This window comes from Physella acuta, unplaced genomic scaffold (genome assembly GCF_028476545.2).
Source record: "Physella acuta isolate Inbredline_101_S28 unplaced genomic scaffold, ASM2847654v3 ptg000376l, whole genome shotgun sequence".
NCBI classification, from domain to species: domain Eukaryota; kingdom Metazoa; phylum Mollusca; class Gastropoda; family Physidae; genus Physella; species Physella acuta.
In genome coordinates this window covers 813,764-834,528 of record NW_026731895.1, presented here as the reverse complement: position 1 = coordinate 834,528, position 20,765 = coordinate 813,764, and the positions used below count along the sequence as shown (strand labels likewise).

General features: G+C 34.0%; 2 protein-coding genes across 6 annotated transcripts; one reads left to right on the top strand and one right to left on the bottom strand.

Moving 5' to 3' along the window:
- The first annotated feature begins 611 nt into the window (after window positions 1-611).
- Window positions 612-8,692, top strand: LOC131941891 (protein arginine N-methyltransferase 3). The gene is made up of 12 exons (XM_059301463.1): window positions 612-690; window positions 3,829-4,106; window positions 4,466-4,574; window positions 5,278-5,482; window positions 5,625-5,757; window positions 5,939-6,126; window positions 6,846-6,918; window positions 7,184-7,289; window positions 7,534-7,721; window positions 8,035-8,172; window positions 8,379-8,466; window positions 8,549-8,692. Exons 1-12 carry the CDS (start codon window positions 675-677, stop codon window positions 8,656-8,658), a joined length of 1,632 nt encoding a protein of 543 aa, XP_059157446.1. The 5' UTR covers window positions 612-674; the 3' UTR covers window positions 8,659-8,692.
- Window positions 8,693-10,197: 1,505 nt separating this feature from the next.
- Window positions 10,198-20,310, bottom strand: LOC131941892 (BTB/POZ domain-containing protein 10). 5 transcript variants are annotated; one of them, XM_059301464.1, is made up of 11 exons: window positions 20,217-20,310; window positions 15,720-15,915; window positions 15,400-15,462; window positions 15,012-15,190; window positions 14,710-14,878; window positions 14,473-14,575; window positions 14,051-14,171; window positions 13,478-13,575; window positions 13,223-13,325; window positions 12,564-12,728; window positions 10,198-11,661 (listed from the first exon to the last, which is right to left on the bottom strand). In XM_059301464.1, the coding sequence occupies exons 2-11, from the start codon at window positions 15,839-15,841 to the stop codon at window positions 11,399-11,401; spliced, it is 1,386 nt and encodes a 461-aa protein (XP_059157447.1). In that variant the 5' UTR covers window positions 15,842-15,915; window positions 20,217-20,310; the 3' UTR covers window positions 10,198-11,398. The 5 variants fall into 5 exon arrangements, with proteins under 5 accessions (XP_059157447.1, XP_059157449.1, XP_059157448.1 ...); XM_059301466.1 differs by having other exon boundaries at window positions 13,223-13,322; XM_059301465.1 differs by having other exon boundaries at window positions 15,720-15,897.
- Window positions 20,311-20,765: the final 455 nt, after the last annotated feature.

Sequence of the window (20,765 nt, the reverse complement as noted above, 5' to 3'; positions counted from 1 at the left end):
TAATTTAGGATATAGGCCCCTAATTGAATTTAAAATAATAGGACCTATTAGCTTAACTGGTTTCTTACTTTGCAGTACATTATAGGACTAATTAGTCTATATTGGTTAGCCAGTGTCCGCATAACTAAGATGGTTGTGTAATGGCTACCATGCTGGTTGTACGGGTTCGAGACACATCACGACAATGTTAATTTTCTTTTTCGATTTTTTTAAAACGTGAATGACGAAGTTGCCTATCGGGACCTCGCGGGACACAGTCAGGCGAAGTAGAGTTCACATGTTTCTTTGTCCTCAGCATATGAAGGGATAGTGTGGTCAGAGACATGCTCGGCCGGAATAGTTTTTTTAAAAGATAAAAACATGTCTGAAACTTGGCGGGACACTGGGCAGGTGAAGTAGAGTTGATTAGGTCACCTGTGACGTCAGTATATTAAGGGATCGTGTGGTCAGACCCATGCTTAGCCGAATTCGGTTTTTTAAAGATAAAAAAAACGTCTTTTTGAATGTGGGGGTCTGGTATTTTGTGATAAGTGACAGACGTGATGTCATTTGTGGCAAAAAAGAAAAAGAACGATAATCCAGTAAGGCAATCATATAAATAAATATAGGCCTAATGTTAAAAAAAGTTTACAAAAGTAGACTAAAGGGATGTCACTCTAATTTTTATTTTCGACATGGCGACTATGTGTGGTAAGTTTGTTTCAAGGCATTAAAATAATTTGAAATAAATATAGATCTAGGCCTAGGCCTATACTTTTGTGAATTTTTATATTTAAGGATAACGACTTCACACATAGCCGGGTCTGCTATCTGTGACTAGAGTCTAGATCTACTAGATCTAATCTAGATCTAGTTGTGATTAGGGGTATAGAACACAGAACTGAGAAGCAGAAGGGTTAAGAAAAAGTAAAAGTGACCACTCACTCACTACTACTTAACTACTACTACACTACTACTGTGCTGTCTACTACTACTACTGTCACTACGGTGACTACTGACTACTACTTTAAAAAACTACGTTTACTTTAGTACTTTAACACACTTTTTGTTTGTCTTTTGTGACATTTTTGTCTTTTCAAGGACTGTGTACTGAGTACTGTAACACTTTACTGTAGTAAAGTAATAATAAAGTAATATTAAAATAATGACTCAATGAGTAATCAGAGTAATCGTAATGTCACTCTTGAACATTGAGGATGATTATATAATATATATTAGTTTTTCTCACTAAATCTAGAATTTACGCAATTATCAATTTAAACATGACCACTGAATAATAGACATCCATATTTAATCCATTAGGCACTAACTTTGGAGTTTTTAGTTCGTTTTGAACTAAATTAGTTAATTTAATATTTGTTGTCAATCACTACCATGTCCAACACATCTCTCCATGACAACTCTTCTTAAGCTTGAAGCTAAAGAAAACCACAAATCAGGTTAGACTCCATGCACAAGAGTTCCTCACTAGTGATCACCAAATAGCGGTCACGTGGTTTTTAAAAAATAAAAATAAATTGGTTGTGATACGGACGCCGGTCTTATAAAAAAACAGCTCACAATATTTGATTTCTTTTTTCATAGACTGATAAAACTAATAATGCTTTACGTTCTCGCTCATTTCTGTACCTACACTGTTGATATTTTTTAAATTCTATTAATTTTAATGAAACCAACTTTTGAATTTAGCCTCCGTTCTCCAAACCAAATTTTAAAATGCTTTTCTGGCATATCTAACCCTGCCACTTATGGTTTGTTGTTATGACACGGAAATCCCGCCATTTTGCGCGTGGTAAACATTTTTAAATGTAATTAGTTGAAGGTCTCTGGAATTTGGCCAAAAAATCACCGGAAATCAGACGTCCGGTCCGGGCGCCATATTGTTGTTAGCAACCGACCACGCATCCAAGTTAGAGAGAAATACTAATATATATATAGGCCTACATACCAGTGCCCGATAATGGAATCTTCATTTAAAAAGGGTGTTGACTCATTGAGTTGTTAGTAGTATTGTAATCTCGACTAATTTTATGGCTTTATGGTTATAAATTAGGGTTAGGCGTATGGTAGGACCAGGGTTGGGGTTAGGGTTAGGGACTGGGTTAGCATTGACATTAGCCAGCCATGTGTGTATTTAGTTAACTACCAGTACTTTAACACCCCTTTTTTAAAGAAGATTCCATTATTGGACACCGGTGCAGAGGCGTAGCTAGGGGAGGGCGGGGAGGGCGGCCGCCCCGGGCGCCGACCCTAGGGGGGCGCCAAAAGGGGTAGAAAAAAATAATTAAAAACTCATTTCAAGCTGCAGATTTGAGTTATAAACAGTCAAAGTAAAGAAATTTAACGGCTGAGAGCCTTTGCATACTAATTTAACTGTTTTCTACCTTGATTGTGTAACTGTAAAACTATATCTTTAAGAAACAATGACCGGAAAAACTGCTTTCCAGCTTTCCTAGATGGGGGGGGGGCGCTTTTTCGAAGACTAAAGTCGGAAAAATTCACACCGGATTAAAGAATAAATAACCGATATCACTCAGAAAAGAAACCCATTGAACTAAAGCGTATTTTACGATTGTGTAACATAAAAAAGAGTTAGTGACGTTTTAAATCCGCTCTACCATTTTTGTCCAAGATGGTGGGGCTCTTTTTCACTAACAAAAATCGCAGGATTTGAACTGGATCGGTGACTAGATAACTCTTTTAACACTTAGAAAAGAAATCAATTGTATTAACACTTAATGTACGATTTCACTACCCAGTGTTGCTAAATAATAACGCGACTACTTCTTTGTACGATTCTTACGATAATCGTTCGTGAATCAAATGAGTCGGGTGTGTGTCTTGACCTCCGCGGAAGCCCTGAGACTGAATTACCGAACCTCTCGGGTTCGATGGAGCCCACTGTTCTAAGCTCTTTTAATTTTCTACTGTTTATTCGTTTCGGCATCTTAACTTAAAGGGGAATTTAATTGGCGTCCAGTGAAGTTTTAGTGAACGACAATCAGCGTAATTGTTAATTTTTTCCAGACTGTCGCACACACAAACACACACGCATATATGTATATATATATATATATATATATATATATATATATATATATATATATATATATATAAAAATGGGGGGCGCCAAACTGAAAGTTCGCCCCGGGCGCCGGGAGGGGTCGCTACGCCTCTGCACCGGTGTAAACATTCTCCCCTCAGTTTACTGTTACATACTGTCATTACTTACTGTTTGGACATTTATTGTATGTAGTAGTATGTATGTATGTTACAAACAACAGTGAATGAACAAAGTTACAATTTTACCACTTTCACTTTCAACAATTACAAGTTTAAGTTACAAGCCTTCATCAGTATGTATGTACTGTTGTACTGTACAAGTGTTACTAGATCTAGATTTTTTAGATTCTAGTTATAGTAGTAAGTAGATCTAGATCTATATCTAACTTGTTAGCTTACTCACTTTACGTTACTTTGCTTAATTGAAAATACTGATGGCCGATAATAAACTCTTCCAAAACAGGTGTGTTTGACTGTTTGGTTTTGAAATCTCGAGTAGTCACTAGTATTATGGTTAGAAATTAAATTAGGGTTAGGCATATGGTATGGCTAGGGTTAGGGATAGGGTTAGCATTGACATTATCAAGCCATGTGTGTATTTTAGATAACTACCGGTAACCTTAGACCCCCTTTTTAATAAGATTCTATTATCAGACACTGGTAGAAAAAATCCCCCAATGTAATATATATTTAGCATAATGCATAGAGATAGGAGGCTTCCTACTTTTTAACTAATAAATACCTGCTCTCCCTATAAATCTGTAGATGATCACGATGGAGTGCCAGAGTTAGTTTCAGACAGCGATCAGGAGTATGATAAAGAAGACGAAGAAAATGAATGGAACGATGATGACAGTGAGGAAGAAATGAATATGTTGACAGGCAATGTGATTTGCTTATTTTGCCCAGTTGTTGAATCTTCAGTAGATTTACTGCTCGCCCACTGCAACAAACAACACAACTTTAACATCATTGACAACTGCAGGAAGTGGTCTACAGACTGCATTAGCTACATCAAAATGATTAACTACATAAGAAAAATGGTATCTCATCACTTAATTAAAATAATTGGTGCCTATTTATTAGCAGGATGAACATAAATATATTTTATTGGAATCCCTGATGATGATTTTATGTAATAGCATAAGATTTGAGAATAAAGTACCTCTGATACCAGCTCTATGAATAAAAGTTTTTGATAAATCAATCAGCACCTAATGTTTTAAATAAATACATTTGTGGCTAGTTAAAACAGACTTGAGTTTTGTGCAGTGTAATAAGTGAGTTAAAAATTACATTTATAACCATTTCTCAAAGGATAATTGTGAAACATTCTTTTAAAGTAAATAATATTATAGGTTCATTTATAAGTTGCCTATATGACTGTTTGAATATTGAACAGCAACCTAGCAGTGATGATGTTCTAAGATGTCTGTCATCTCACAAACCACCGTGGCTGAGTGATGACTTCATGGCCCCTACAGAACCAACAGATCTCATGCTTCAGATGGGTAAGTGTTTGTTTATTGGCTTTTCTTATTGGTTATGGTTGGGCTTACTTAAGACAGACCAAGCTGGGGTGCTAGATCTCATGCTTCAGATGGGTAAGTCTTAGTTTATTGGCTTTTCTTAATGGTTATGGTCTGGCTTACATAAGACAGACCAAGCATGGGATGCTAGATCTCATACTTCAGATGGGTAAGTGTTAGTTTATTGGCTTTTCTTATTGGTTATGGTCGGGCTTACTTAAGACAGACCAAGCATGAGGTGCTAGATCTCATGCTTCAGATGGGTAAGTGTTAGTTTATTGGCTTTTCTTATTGGTTATGGTTGGGCTTTCTTAAGACAGACCAAGCATGAGGTGCTAGATCTCATGCTTCAGATGGGTAAGTCTTAGTTTATTGGCTTTTCTTATTGGTTATGGTCAGGCTAACTTAAGACAGACCAAGCTGGGGTGCTACCAAAAAGTTGCTGGAAATATTCTCGTATATAATAAAAGATGTGTTAGTATTGCCATGCTTATAAGTTGATATGATTAAATGTTAATTTTTTTGTGACGTGTTATCAAAGATGATTTATTGGAATTACAGATTTTTATAAAATGTCAGTGAATTCAAAATGAGTACAAATTTATAACAACTTTTTAATAGTAAATCGCATTTTTAATTTATATTACATATACTGTGTATGAATTTTCCAAATGTTTTATTTAAGATATTGAATGGGCGATCAGTCATTACACAGGCTCACAGCAAACTTTATCGCAGGGAGATAAGTCTGGAGGAGCTGCTTGTGAAAATCAATTTTCTGACAGTGAAGCCATTCATGCCTTGATAGACAGGGTGAAAAAAGCTGAGGAGCAAAGGGATTTGTTGAGAGCAGAACTGGACAGGGCTCTAGAGGACATTAACAAACTCAGGTAAGTTCAGTGCCTTTAACAAGTAAAAAACAGATATCAACATTTATCCTTCAACTGGATGAAAGAAATACAGACCTTTTGTGTTTTAAAGTTTCTTAATTAAGTTCATTTCTATATTTTCACAACTATTGTGTTGTTTCAGAATTTCAGGTCAAAATTTGTTAACAGAATCCAGTGATAAAGTCAACAGGGTACCAAATGGTATCTCCCTAGAAGAAGAAGATGGCTACTTCGCTTCATACAGCCACCATGATATCCACATGACCATGCTAAAGGTAATTCATGGCACATCATCACGATGTTGATGCACAGTTCTTTATATATAAAAGTCAATAAAAAGATTGAACTTCCATTTGTTCTGTGCCAGGGACAATACCATAAAATATGTTTAATAGTTACATGTGTTTTAATTGTTTTTGATACCTTGCTTGCTCATGTATAAAAATCTTACCACAGGATACAGTAAGGACAGAGAGTTACAGAGATTTCATGTTTAAAAACCCCCATTTGTTTGAGGATAAGCTGGTGCTAGATGTGGGCTGTGGCACTGGAATTTTGTCCATGTTTGCTGTGAAGGCAGGGGCCAAACATGTGGTTGCTGTGGACCAGTCCAACATTATATACCAAGCCATGGACATTGCCAGGTTAGGACATTCTGAATTTTCCTCTAAACTTCTATTGGTGTGGATCAAATAATTTAAAAAAAAAATATACATGTTAGCAGCAAAGTTCAAAACTCAGTATTCTATAGATTGCCTGAATTGAGCTGTACAAAATAATTAGTAGACTGAAGCATACCTTTGTGTTAGCATGCACAACATGCCAACAAGAATACAATGTTAAGTAAAACACAGGTTAAATGATTAAAGTATCAGAAGGAAAGCAATGATACATGTACACATACAGAGTTTTCTTACCTCAACACTAATTCTAAATCTAACTTAAACCAAACATTACCAACCTTACCAATCAGTTAGATTCAGTGCTAGGGTTAAAGTTAGATGTAGGTTCAAGTTGTATTTTGTGTACGTTTTTTTTTAGTTAAAAAACTTTTACAAAGCATATAGTTTGTTTTGTACAAGATTTCTTTACTTTGTACACATTTGACTAAACTTATCTCCATATCCCACACTTAGCCTTGAAGAGATTTTGGCATTCTATTGAATAGCTTAGCTGGACATTCTATAGGATGTAACAATGTAATATTTTAAAATATGTTTTGCTCTTGAAAACATGAAAACACTAGGCATACACTTGGTACAATTTCAAACATTTCCACAAGTTGTTATAAATTAGGTCGATTTAAAAATAGTTCATATGTTTTAAAATATATTTTAGTAAAGAGATACATTATTGATTGCAGGGAAAACAATGTGCATGAAAGTATCACATTTGTGAAAGGCAAACTTGAAGATGTTGACCTTCCTATTAAAAAGGTAATCTTATGTGATTTTGCTATATAATAAGTTACTTCCAATTGAAGATATCACTGCTATCCTATATTGTTTCAAATATTTTGTTGCTGTTCTGACTGATCTCAGAGTTATCCCAGATTTAATTAAAGTAAAACCTCACTTTTGGAAAGTATCCTAACCTAGTAAACTTTGGATTGAAGATTATATTACAGGAAAATCTGCTAAATTCATAGATGCTATAAAAGTGATTCATGTTCTGATTATTTTGATTTGCAACTATTTTCAGTTTGATGTGATTATATCTGAGTGGATGGGCTACTTTTTGCTGTTTGAGGCTATGTTTGATTCTGTTCTATGGGCCAGGGACAGATATCTTAAAGTTGACGGTTGTGGTGAGCCTTTAATTTTTACCTTGATTTTCATTCAACGAACAAATCATTGTTTAACTTTATTTTTTAAAACTAACATTTTTGTTTAACTTTTAAAAATTGGGCAAGGTAAATCAAAGGCTTTTATTTTTATTAGCACTCTCAAACCTTACTATTTTTCCAGTAATTCATCTTTTTCTTAAATCAGTTTTGTAAAAGTTAATGTTCAGCATTGGTTTGAATGTAAAAAAAATGTTTTTAATTCCAGTGTACCCTGATGTATTCTCCATGTTGATTGTTGGTGTGAGCGATAAAGATCTTTACAATTCCAAAATAGCATTCTGGGACGATGTTTATGGTTTTAAAATGTCTTGTATGAAATCTTCCGTTACTGATGAAGTTCATGTTCGACTCGTCAAGGAAGAAACAATGATCACAGAACCTGCAGTCATTAAGGTATACTCTTGAAACCTACTAGCAAAATTTTTGTTGAAAATTAGTTTATTACATTATATACAGCCAGGTGCCATGTTATCAGATAGAAAAGAATGTTTTGAACTGCTTGGTCTCAACATATTTTATGTTACTCTTAAAAGTATCCAAGTAAAGAGTTAACAAAAAGTGGTTGCTTCTTTTAATGACTAATTATTTCAACAGTTTTTAATGTTAATATTCCTGCTGCTGGAAGTTAAATGTATTACATTTTCAATACATTTGGGCAATACCATTTAAATATATTATAGTTAAACAAATTTTTTTTGCCTTACAGAAAATTGATGTAATGAAATGCTCTGTGTCAGACCTCAACTTTAGCTCTGAGTTTAATCTGCATGTCAACTCAGATAGTGAACTTACTGCCCTTGTTGGTTACTTTGACACTCAGTTTGATGCAGGCTGTCACAATAAGGTCTTTCTTGCCTCATCATTTTGGTTGAATCTTAGTTTTAATATGCTCACAGCTAGATATTTTATTTATTTTTATAAGAAATAAGTTAACAATCATTTCCTTCATTATGAAATGGCATGCAAAAAAAAAATAGTACTCTAGTAGACTGTTTTGAAGTTGTTCATAATATATTGAATTATTAAATAAATAAAGAATTCAATTTTTAGATCAGCTTTAGCACAGGTCCACAAGCTACACCTACACATTGGGAACAGGCAGTTATGTTGTTGCCAACTCCAATAGCAGTTAAAAAAGGTGAAAGAAAGATTGATTTTCAAATATTTTTTTCTCATTTATACATCATGTATTCTTCTAATTCCTGCATCCACTGTTTCAGGATCAAGCTTGGAGGGGAAAATTGTGTACAGGAAACACCCCAATGATGACAGAGGAATCGTAATAAATCTATCCATAGGAAAACTTAAGTTGAAGTACACTTTGTCCTGATATTAAAAAACAAAACAATTAAAATTTGGTTGTCACTTTATTTATATAAGAAACTCCAGTTACAGGGGCATGTCCAGTACATAGTACATGGCATAAAAACTGTTAGTCAACCTGCTTGCCAACTACAGGCCAGCACTGGTCATTTTCAGTGAGACACATCAGTAGTTTAAATATCCCTAAATAATGCTAAAGGCTGCTTCTACTGCTGTTTGAAATGAGGACAAAAAAATTGATTTATGACTAGTGTTATCTGTAAGAAAATCTGATGTATTTACAAGTGTAGATATATTATACAAGCACAGATCTCAAACAATCACAGTAAAAGGAATGCAGTTTTCATTTTACTTTAAAGAAAGTGGGGGGAAAAAAGCTGTGTGGTTATCCTAATGTACAACAAAAGTTTCAAGTTAAAAAAAAAGATTACATACAGCAGTAGATTGGTTTCTTCTCTAGAAATTTAGCAGTTTACATTGATAGAGTTTAATGAAAATTAAACATTTGAGTTTGAACATTTCAAGAAACAGAAACAAACATTTTTCTATACCAGTTGAAAACTATTTTACATCAATTTTTAGCTAAAGATTTACTAGAACTATACCCCTATTTCACTCCCATTTTATTATGTTCTAGTTCTGCAGGCAGCAAAAACACTACAGTATAGCCAACACATGCACAAAGTGTAGGTGACACTCACCAGTTTTCTTAGTAGTATGTACAAGAGTACCCGTAAGCTATATATACAACAGAAGCCTTTGGGATATACAGTGCTGCCAAAAACAAGTACTGCAAAATTAGCCCACCTCAAGACATTTTGCTTGAAGAACAATGCAATGTCAATTTGCCAAATTATCCAAACTCTCAGTACTGGAATTCAAAGTGGTTTTTCAAATGAAGTCAGTCACTTAGGATTTCATGGGAGCATGCATTGAAACATTTACGCAGATCTCAAATTTATTTTGCAAACATTTGTTAAGGCTTGTGATACTGCATTCCATGCACAAAAAAAAACTTTTTTAAAAATAACTATAGCCGTAATGATTAACAAAATACTGAATATTACTTCTTAAATTCATAAAACTGTATCAGAAATTTTAATAATGGCAAACACTGAAATTAGTATTGAAGAATAACACTGTTATTATATATAACTTTATATATAGTTATTAAATTATTAAGACTACAAAATACATTTAAATTTTTAAAATAATATTTAGGTATAATATTTTACAAGTATAGAAACACTGGTCTGAATGCAAACTAAATTTCTGTTGTAAAATGCCAATTAATCCAAATGATATTACAAAAAAAAAAGGAATGTGGATTAACTTGATAGTGAATGAACAGTTTACTAGAAACGTTAATTTCTTTATAATTCAGGTTAAAAAGTAAAATAATTTATATATACAAGTACAAGACAGTAAAATTGAACAGAACCAAAAACATCACTGCTTGTTCTTGCTAAATTTTCTAAACCATACTTTTTATTCACTATATGATACATAACATTTAATTTTTCTTTAAACCCCCCCCCCCCCCCCACTTTTTTCCTTATTTATTGCCACCAAAATCTTTAATATTTTATTTTAAAGCATATTCAGCAATTAATGAAAAAAAAAAGACTGATATTAAGAGGATTGTTAGTTCTGAAACTGAATTGATACAAAGGGCTGGGATTAAAACAAAATTATCTTATTTTTCTGATGCAAGAACAAGACAGTGTAAAAGTAAATATGCCGTGGGCTACTTTCTAGGCACATTAAGAGTGGCCATTCTCCTTCAAGAATGGAGGTTTCCAGTACACACATGCATGCCATCTAGGACAGTTCATGTCTGCAGTTGGCCAATCACCATTTACTATAACACATCACATAGCAGTAAAGTATGTATCATTAAGGCATTTCAGCCATAAAACTGGCTACAAATTGACCATACTGGCCTAAAACCTATGTACGACACAAATCTAGGTAAATGAAAACACTACTGAGCCAGTTGACTAAATTTATTATTTACATTTTGTTTCATAGACACCAACCAGGCCAGGGTGTTGGTTAAAATAGGAAATACCCATTTTTTAACAAGAAAGTTACTTTTGTTGACAGATGACAACATGAGTGAAAAAATACTGTCCATTCATGATTAGACATATTGCACGTCACTCTTAAAAAACCATTGAAATAATGCTTAAACAACGAACCAATTCTGGCCAATCAGACACAACACGCCATTTATACCCACAACTTATTTTTCTTGCATAATTCAACTCAAAAGTTAAAAGACCAACTCCATTAAATAAAAATACAATTTTCACTGTCCTTTAAAAAAATGCATCGAGGCGCACTGTTAATGATAAAAGCAATATGTGCACCACACAGCACACAGGAAACAGTTTTAAACAAAAAGCAGATTAAATGATAATTGCAAATTAGGCAAGGAGCTGTTTAATTATTTTTCTTATTATGCAATCGGAATATTGTTCACACTGCACAAGAATTATGTATGATTTAGCAAAAACCTGTCCTTAAATCTGGCTTAATTAAAAACTTAACTTAGTAGAAGTCATCACATTAACATAATTTTTTTTAGCAGGAAACTCATTTGCTTTAAACCAAATTAACATCTTCTCTACCCAGCTATGCTATCAACTTCTTTAAGCCATAGTTAAAATTGTGTACTCAATAAATCTCAACACAATCATCATACTTGAGAAGGTTAGCTAATCCTGGGTAGATGTTAATCCATGCTAATCCAGAGCTTCCGGGGGTAGCTGCACATCAGGGTAAGGCTCTGAAGGTGAAGGCTGAGGAGGGATAACATTGATGGTGCCATCCTGTGCCTGCTGGACCATACCCTGGTCATGGTGGTGCATAGCAGCTTCATCAGCGGCAGCTGCCAGATTAGTGATGGATTTTGACTTGACACACTGGAAATCCACATGTCTGCTTTTGTTTTCTTCTTTCTCCCAAGACATGCGGATGAAGGGTCTCTGCACATAGTTGTAGATGACTGCAAGAAAAATTAGTGGTGACCATTTTACCAACATAAATTTCTTATATTTCATGCATTTTCACATTACTTGATTCTAAATATTCTTTTGCATTTGCAACCAGTGCAGATCTTTACCCACAAAATGTTTGAGCCTATGCCACCACACCCTTCCCCCTAGTTGTGTCATGATCCCAAAACTATGCACAAAGATGTAGATTCTTTCAAATTTTGTCTGCATTTTTCTTTATAAATCCTAAATTTAGGTTTAAACTATAAAATTTATATCCCTGATGCTTAATGTTTATAACACTAAATACTTAAAATTCCTCTAAAAAAATTGAAAGTTTTGCAAACTTTAAATAAAATAGACCTAATAAGAGAAAAAAATAATGCCTCAATAAAATTATAAGAGAAATGTTTAATCCAATATAAACAGATGTTCCTGCCTTAGTACATTTTTTCATTAAACACAACAGGGGTCAGCGTGGTCGAGTCGGTAAAGCTCATGGTTGCTAAACCGAAAAGTCTCGAGTTCGAACCCTCGGGCAGATGAGGCTCGTTAGCTGGGGACAGCCACTCTTCTAGGAGAGACAACTCCAAAATTAAACAACTGCTGCCTTGTAGTTTGTTCTTGGTTGGACAAAGGCTATGGAAGCAAATCCAAAAAGAAAAGCAGGCTGAAATCGGAGTCAATGGCCTCAATGGCGCATAACCAGTTGACACGTAACGCTTAATTGTGTTGGAGGTGTGCTCGAGTCGGCAAAAGCTCATGGTTGATAAATTCGAACAAAGTCTCGAGTTCAAACCCAGATAAATCTCAATCCCCTTCAACACTAATAATTAAGAACGAAGAAGAAGAAAGAAGATTAAACACAACAAAAATGGTGTATTTCTGAAACTGTTGTGAAGAAAAAAATTACCTTCAGCTCTACCACCAGGTCTTTTCTTAACTTTCTCCTTGTAAGTTGGATATCCTTCAATGCCAAGGCGAATTTTCTTCAAACCTCGGTCCCTCAGTACCTGCTTAGCTACATCCCTATTTTCAATATAGCGGAAGAATCTGTACAAACAGGTACTGTTTACAACTGTAGAATAAGAAAAAAACCAGTCCATGTTAGCTCTAGAGATTTTACATCCTTTATTAAAAGCAAAGACATTTTTTTTCTCCCTAAGTGTACCGCAGTAATATTACTAATATTTTGCTAATTCCGTTAGACTAATTATCAAAGTTAATATAGAATCTATTCAATTATCTTATTCTCTAAAATAAGTTCAAAATTACAATCTTGCACAAGCGACAGTTTACCCAAAAAACAAGCCCAAAATTAATCGGAAACTCCTCATAAAATAATAAAAAAATAAACTGCCATAATTTTTTGAGAAAAAAAACATTGTGTCTTGTTGTCAATTATTTAGTAAGCATGAAAAGATGAGTTTTTAGTGAGATACTAATGCAGTAAAACACAATAGGTAATAAGACAGTAATGGTGGCCGCATCATGTCTCTTTAGTAGCAAAAAGATTCTGGAGGACAAAAAAAGGTTTTAGGTTGGCCAAATTTAGACTTTAAATAAACTTACTTTGTGAATATTCCTCTCCCATTTGTGGTGGATAGTCCTCATCCCAGTCAATGATATCATCATCTGTTAGTACAACTATGTGGCATTCTCTATCTCCTCTCTGCTAGGGAGACAAAAACCACTTTTAGAATACATATCTGTTTATTCCAGCATGTTATAAGGAAATACTAACACAAACCTTATGCGTGGCTTATTATAAAAAATCAAACTGTAAAGCATCAACATGTATTCAAAGAATTTGAGGGATAAACAAACCTGGGCACAAAGTACCATCTGAGGCAACAACAAGTCCTCAAGGTATTCTAAAAACTGTTTACGGGCTCCTTCATTGGAGAGTTCATGCAATAAGCCACCTGCAGAGTAGGCAGGAAACAGTTCATGTACACATTACAGGCATTGATGGCTACATGTACACATTACTGGCATTAGAATGATGGCTACATGTACACATTACAGGCATTAGAATGATGGCTACATGTACACATTACAGGCATTAGAATGATGGCTACATGTACACATTACAGGCATTAGAATGATGGCTACATGTACACATTACAGGCATTAGAATGATGGCTACATGTACACATTACAGGCATTAGAATGATGGCTACATGTACACATTACAGGCATTAGAATGATGGCTACATGTACACATTACAGGCATTAGAATGATGGCTACATGTACACATTACTGGCATTAGAATGTACACAAAGCAAACTAATCAACAGAAGAATAATTTTGAAGTACACATCAGAGAAGAAAAATGAGATTGCTATTTGTCTTAACTGGCAAGCTAATCCTGCTAATGTTATCCAAGGCAAACCTACGCAAGTTTTGGCACCGGATTGTTGATGCGTCAAACGGCACAAGTAAGTAGTCACATGCTTCTCTCAGTTCATGAACAGGTACAGAAGGAGGACATCTTACAACTCCTGTTTTATAGTAGTCCTAAGGGGAGAAAACAATTAAGATTTGTTTCTCTTATACAGGCTCCAGGTAATGCTCATTAGTCAGGCAGACTTCAGATGGATGAGGAATCTAACATTTCTCTCATCCACCAGTCAGGCAGACTTCAGATGGATGAGGAATCTAACATTTCTCTCATCCATCGTGCCCGTTTCTGGACCTGTGGGTTCCCTCCAGGCTTTTAGTTAATTGAAATGTAAGTTAAATTCAAATGGTCAAGTTCTTATGAACTCTTATGATTGATACTTTCTATACTATTGTTACCTATGGTACTCAAACTTACCAGTATAGCTCTAAAAACAGAAGCAGATATGCCATCTGCTACTTCAAACTCGCCTCTTTCATTAGGCCTGGTAAAGTTGTTTTCCAAAGAAGATGTAAACATCCTTTAGATAAAAGGAACAATATTAAAACTTTATCAAATGTCAATAAAGGACTTATGAGAACACTAGACAGCCTGATTTAAGCAACTTTAACTGTTTAAGCAATTTTAACTCTAAATCAAAGTGAGTTTTATTACCTGCCCAACATTGTCTCTGGACGCTGGCGAAACAGCTCAGGGTCCACGACAAATCTGGTCTCATCTACTACCAGGGTAAGACGTTCTGATGGGCGTGGGCTACTACAACCAAGTTTTGGAGATGACTGCATCGACATGGCCATGGCACCTTCTGTTTGATAGTCTGACACTATCAAACACAACAAAACAAAGAGCTTTTATTAATATATTAATAGAACAAAAATTCTCAAATTTAATACAAAGCTTCTAATAAGAAACTAAAATTTTTTTTAAAACAGCTGTTGTTATAATAAACAACTTACATTTGTGATGTTGAAGCTGATGTGGAATTTCTAGATTTTGAGGCCGAGACTTTGAATACATGCTAGAACTGGCACGCAGTTCACATGAAGGGCAATCTTCGTTGCTGCTTGTATTATCAAAACTTTGAGACCGAGTACGATTTACAAGACAAGGTTTGGAACGAGTGGGACCAAGAGAGCTAGAAAAAAAATAAATGAAAACAATTAAATTGACTGCTCAAATTAATAAAACGACTTGTTAAGATTAATCATAATGGTAATCAGAAGGTTCCTTATTGTTGTCTTAACAGGAAATCACTTCAGAATGAGTGTTGCCAATCTTACTGACACAAACTTTTGCTTAATTGGACCAGACTTGCTTTAACAATTGAATTTAAGGCAACACTACCTGGTACTCCTTTCACCATGAAGTGATTTGGTAGGAAGACAAGTTTTGCCAATAGTTTTAAAACTGTAATGAAATCAGAGGGTGTTGACAGCATTAACAAGACTGACTTCTCAGCGCCATACAAGAAATTTACTTTTACTTTTTACATTTTAATAAAGATGTATTAATAAGAAACTGCCATCCAATTTTATGTTCCAAATTAAATTTTTTAATGAAGTAGTAATTCAGCAGTATAAAATTTTAAACATTAGTTACATTTTTTAAATACAGAATTAAAATATATTAAGTCATTATTAGTTTTTAATTAAAGACCAAGTTACCTAGATTTCTTTATGCAAGTCTTCTTACGATCATCAGTGTCAGAGATATCAGAATCACTGCTGTGTGAGTCGTATTCTCTGTGATATCTGTCTCGAGGTATGTGGTGTCGCCGATTTGCCATGGGCGTACCATTTAAACGTCGTCAAGCTGACGCTAAAAGGCATTCGACCTTACTGACTATGGGCAAAATAAAGCCTGAATCACAAAAAAGATTTGAAAATTGAAAAAAAAAACCCACAAAAACATAAGAACAGATTGTTATTATTAACTTCAATTCATATAGTTTAGCTTGCAAAGTTGGCCTACATCTATGAGATAACAAAACAAAACGATTTGCGGCCTGAAATAGTTCAGTTAATAAAAAACTGAATGACTCATTTCATGACAGCAAGCAATTAAAAGTGAAATCATTAAGCTAATTAAAAGCTAAATTTATCAATAACCTTAGTAATGAATTTACAAGTATTAGGCTAGACCTATTAGGCTCAATTGATAATATTGTAAGTTGTATTGTAAGCCTCATTAAAGAAAATAATGCTTTTGTAGCTTTTGCAACAGTACTTATTTTAGATGTTTCACCTTCAGCCAACACTGAGTTGATGATACCTTTAAAAGGCTGTCATCTGGCTACAGCAGTTACTTCTTAACGTTTTTGCGTTTTGTTTGTGTTTATTATATTATAAGGAGGTTAAAGCGAAGCAGGGAATAAAATACTCTAAAATGGAGTTACACTCTATTATGAATTATGATTAGCATTAGGCCTATTGACTATTGATTGGGCCTAATAAATTGATTAGCCTATTGATCATTTTTACTGGTATGAAAATCCCCCCCCCCCCCCCCAGATTTAATCTAGTAATCTAGACTTGTTACTAGAGTAAAGTTCCGCGTGTGGTCACACATAGCGAAAAATTCCGAACTCCCGATTTTCATCGGGCGCTATTTTGTAACCGTTTCACACAGAAACAAACCGAAAGTACTTTATTACTCCACTGCCATTCTACTCTAATATGCATGAGTTATTTTGTATTCATACGCATAGTATTTGAGATATTCATGTTTTAGTGACGAACCTCCTTGTGATCAACTTTTCCCCCCTTTTTTTTTGCCTGTGGTCACCTGTCCCTGCTTGTGATCAATAGCGTATTTTTTACGTTTTGATCCAATTTTAATAATTGAAATAAACATTTTACTCATTTAAACGTGTTGATGATTGTATAATTAATTAATAGATTTGCAAAACCAAATAATAACACGTTAATTAAATTTATTAACTAATTAACTACAAATTACGGATGACCCAGTGATGACTCAAGGGACGCAACTATTATAATCATAACAAAGGGACGTAACAATCACTAACAAGACAAAACGTAACATTTGCTTCGATTGGATTGTATGTAGAGACACAAACTAGATTTAGAAGAAGTAGATGATTAAAATAATTTAAAACAACAGAAAAAAATAGAAATTATATAGGTTCTAGACTTAGCTTGAAATATAGAGCATCTAGATCTAGGCTAGTCTAGCTCAAGTCATTGGTGACCACAGCGAGGGTAAAACACAAAAATCGTTACCCCAGCTGTGATCACCCCCATTTCACCACTAAGATTCTTTTAATAGCCTTAACTACAGTATTTTCAGTGTCCCGCACATAAATAGAAGCTATTTACTATTTATAGTTAACCTAGTTATAAAAAGCTTTGATTGGTTGGTTTTATTCATCTCATCCGGGACCTAGTGCTTTTCATACGGGGGAACTAGAATCGCCTACGACGTCATACCTCGAAACTTGAAAATTTAAAAACTCGTCGTTCAGAAGGAGGGAAACAAAAGAATTTGACCTGGATATATTTAGAAATGGACATGTTTACAGCAGATATTAGGAATGTTGGGATATTTTTCCTAATTATCATAGAATGATAAAATGTACACAGATTAATCCTATAATATACCCCATTGATAAAAATAGCAAATTTATCATTCTAGGCCTAATAGTTTTTTTTATATGAATTTTTAAAGTTATGTATTAAACTTGTTATATATCACTGTAACATCGGATTTAATTGTGTGATTGGCTTTAGGCTTGCATACCACTGCTGCTATTTGAGATAAAATTATAAAACTTTTCATATTAGTGCTAGAGAGTGTGGGCAATAGAAATATGAAAGTAAAATCAAAATTTGATGAAGGATAATTAGAACTAATCAGGTCAAATTAAAGTGAGGGGTGCTGTTCTATATAGATCTAGGTCAATATGCAGACTGAAAGTCTATGTTTTTTTTTTAAAATATTAAAATTGAAACTTTGCTAGAGGGTGGGGGTAATAGAAATATAGAAAAAAAATTAGATTAAGTATGACCGCATATAATTAAAAAGTCCTATGAAAGGGTGTTGCACCCTTTTATAGTAATTATAGTGACTGCAACAGACGTATGTCCAGAATGCTACTATAACAGATAGGATAAATTTGGTGATTGATACTGAAGCATGTAATAAGAAGAATGCTGAAAAATAAAACTAGGGATGGTGTGGTAAAGCACTCAACTACTAACATGCAAGTCTTAAGCTCAGATCTCAGACAAGTCTGTCTGTGCAGCGCGCAGCATCCACCTAGCTCAGATGAGTACCTGACACAAGGGAAAGTAAAGATAGCTTGGCAGAGAGCTAACCACACCATCACTTCATGCTCAGTGGTCAAGAAACAGATAAACTCTACTTCAGCTGCTCTATGGATGATGGATTGACAGGTCCAAAAGGGAAACTACTTTAATATACTAGGGTCTTTATCAGGCCCTATTGATATTATTATTTTGGTACAACTAATCAATAGAAAAACCTTAAATTCTTGTAAAAGTTTATTAAATGTTAAGTAAGTTGTACCACATCAGAAGTTACAGCTTCCCTGTCTATCTGCTTATATGAATATATTGGCAATATGCTGTGATTTAAATACGTAATGTTTGTTGTATTTGTTTTTTGTTACTTATTATTAAATGTAAAAATTGTATCCTAAATTATTATGAATAATAATTATCATGCCTTTTTCATGTCATTCTAAATTCACTGCCTTATTAATTAATAGTATCCCCTCCCCCCCCCCCCCACATGTCAATTGCTGCGCCTTTTGTTTATTATTTAGATCTACTATTTACTAATGTCATAGGCATAATTATCACAAATAATTAATCAAGTTTATCACCCAGCTTCTTTACTTATCATAACCAATAATAGGCCCAGACTTACTTTATCAATCGATACATATTACATATAGCATTAGTTATACTAAGAAATAGGCCTATAACTTATTTATTATTTATAAATATAGCCTAGTTCTAGTATAAAGTATAATTTAGTATTAACTTAATTAAGTATAAGCCTTAAATCTAAGTACTAAGTACTTCATACTATGTGTGAAATGCTTGACACTAGTTAATGTAAGCCTAAGCTTCTTGCCTGTCGTTTTTAATAGATAACTTGATCAATGTATTTTATCTAGTTTTAACAGTGCCACCCACAATTTAAATTCTTTCCAACTTCGAAAACTACGTCATTGGCATTAGTGCGCGTATTTTATCGATAATAGGTAATGCGGTGCTAAACGGACGCCATGGCGTTGTCAAGGCCGAAGCGCTAGCTCGGGGATTTGACATGTATGATAACTCGTAAACAGAAGTAGTAAGTGCCATAAAACCGTTATTATAATAATATTTGTTTATTTAATGGACACTTACAACTAATGGCAAGACACTTATAATGTGTTTAATACGTAAACTTATTTAAAATGTGACAGCACCGTACGGGACATGTTCGCGAGATAAACTCATTAGAATCGTGCGATCGATTTCGGCTTTAAGATTGTCATAATGGCGGTAATTTTCTAATTGAAACATATAATACGACTACACTAGAATATCTATATCGAATATTTCTAAAAACTCGATTCCAACAGTGAGATTCGGCATTCTTCGGAAAAGGGCGAGTTTTTATAAAGTCTGCATCAAAAAGTCCGGATGTTGAATACCGAATCGAAACAGCGGAAGTCGGAATGCCTAGCAGATATTGGTAGTTTCGTATAAAACATCCAAACAAATATTATACGAAGCCATAAACATGAATGTGACTACACCGTGGTTTTGACCACACGCGGAACTTTACTCTAGATTTTAGATCAAGATCTAGATCTAGATTCTAGATCAAATTTAGATCTACTAGATTACTGATCCAAATTCTAAATTAGATGAAATACTCTAGATCCAGTCTGGACTTAGATTCTAGTTCACTAAGTGACTTAGGACTTAAACTAGCTGCTAGCTGAACTTGATTTTGAATTTTGATTGAAGAAGTAAGTAAGAAGAGTAGAAAATCAAATTTTTTTAGGCCTAAACCTTTGTGTTAATTTTAATATTAAAATATACTTCCTATAGCCTACATATAGATATAGTATAAAATCTATGACCTTGATAAATAAAAACCAAATGAATCAAATTACTTACGAGATAACATTTCATCGGACAAGTTTGTTTAATGTTGGTGGTCTGCAAACACGCAGAACAAACAAACCACCATATTTTTTTCTTGCAAATTGTTATTATCAAGGGGGGTTATGGGAAGGGCGATCCTTAAATTTAAAAATTCAAACTAAACAAAACAATTTTAAATTTAAAATTAAGAAAAAGAAGAAGAAATTAAGTAAAACCATTATTAATTATTCTTCAGGCTAAAGATCTATTCTATTTATACATTGAAATTAATTTTATGAAATCGTTACAATCAACTGAAACAGCTTTAAAAAACTTTCTTTCACTTGTAAAAATTATAGTAGAGGAAATATTTTAGTACAAGGGGACACTACCTAATTAATTAGGATGAATGGTTGAACTCCTTTCTATTACTTTGACTTGCATTGAATAAAACAAATATGAAAATTTTTAGGCCCATAATAATTTTTTCATAATAATGCACTGAAAACAATAAAATACTTTCCATAGTAGGCCTATATCTCTTACATACATATTTACGCGACCAAAGCTCTTTTATTGTTC

Excerpts from the sequence above, each read along its gene's own strand:
- LOC131941891 (XM_059301463.1), top strand. Across the intron at positions 5,483-5,624 it reads GAGGACATTAACAAACTCAG|AATTTCAGGTCAAAATTTGT; the intron begins GTAAGTTCAGTG and ends GTGTTGTTTCAG. Across the intron at positions 8,467-8,548 it reads TCCAATAGCAGTTAAAAAAG|GATCAAGCTTGGAGGGGAAA; the intron begins GTGAAAGAAAGA and ends CCACTGTTTCAG.
- LOC131941892 (XM_059301464.1), bottom strand. The coding sequence starts at position 15,841 with ATGGCAAATCGGCGACACCACATACCTCGAGACAGATATCACAGAGAA. Across the intron at positions 13,576-14,050 it reads AATCCGGTGCCAAAACTTGC|GTGGCTTATTGCATGAACTC; the intron begins GTAGGTTTGCCT and ends CCTACTCTGCAG. Across the intron at positions 11,662-12,563 it reads ACCTGGTGGTAGAGCTGAAG|TCATCTACAACTATGTGCAG; the intron begins GTAATTTTTTTC and ends TTTTTCTTGCAG.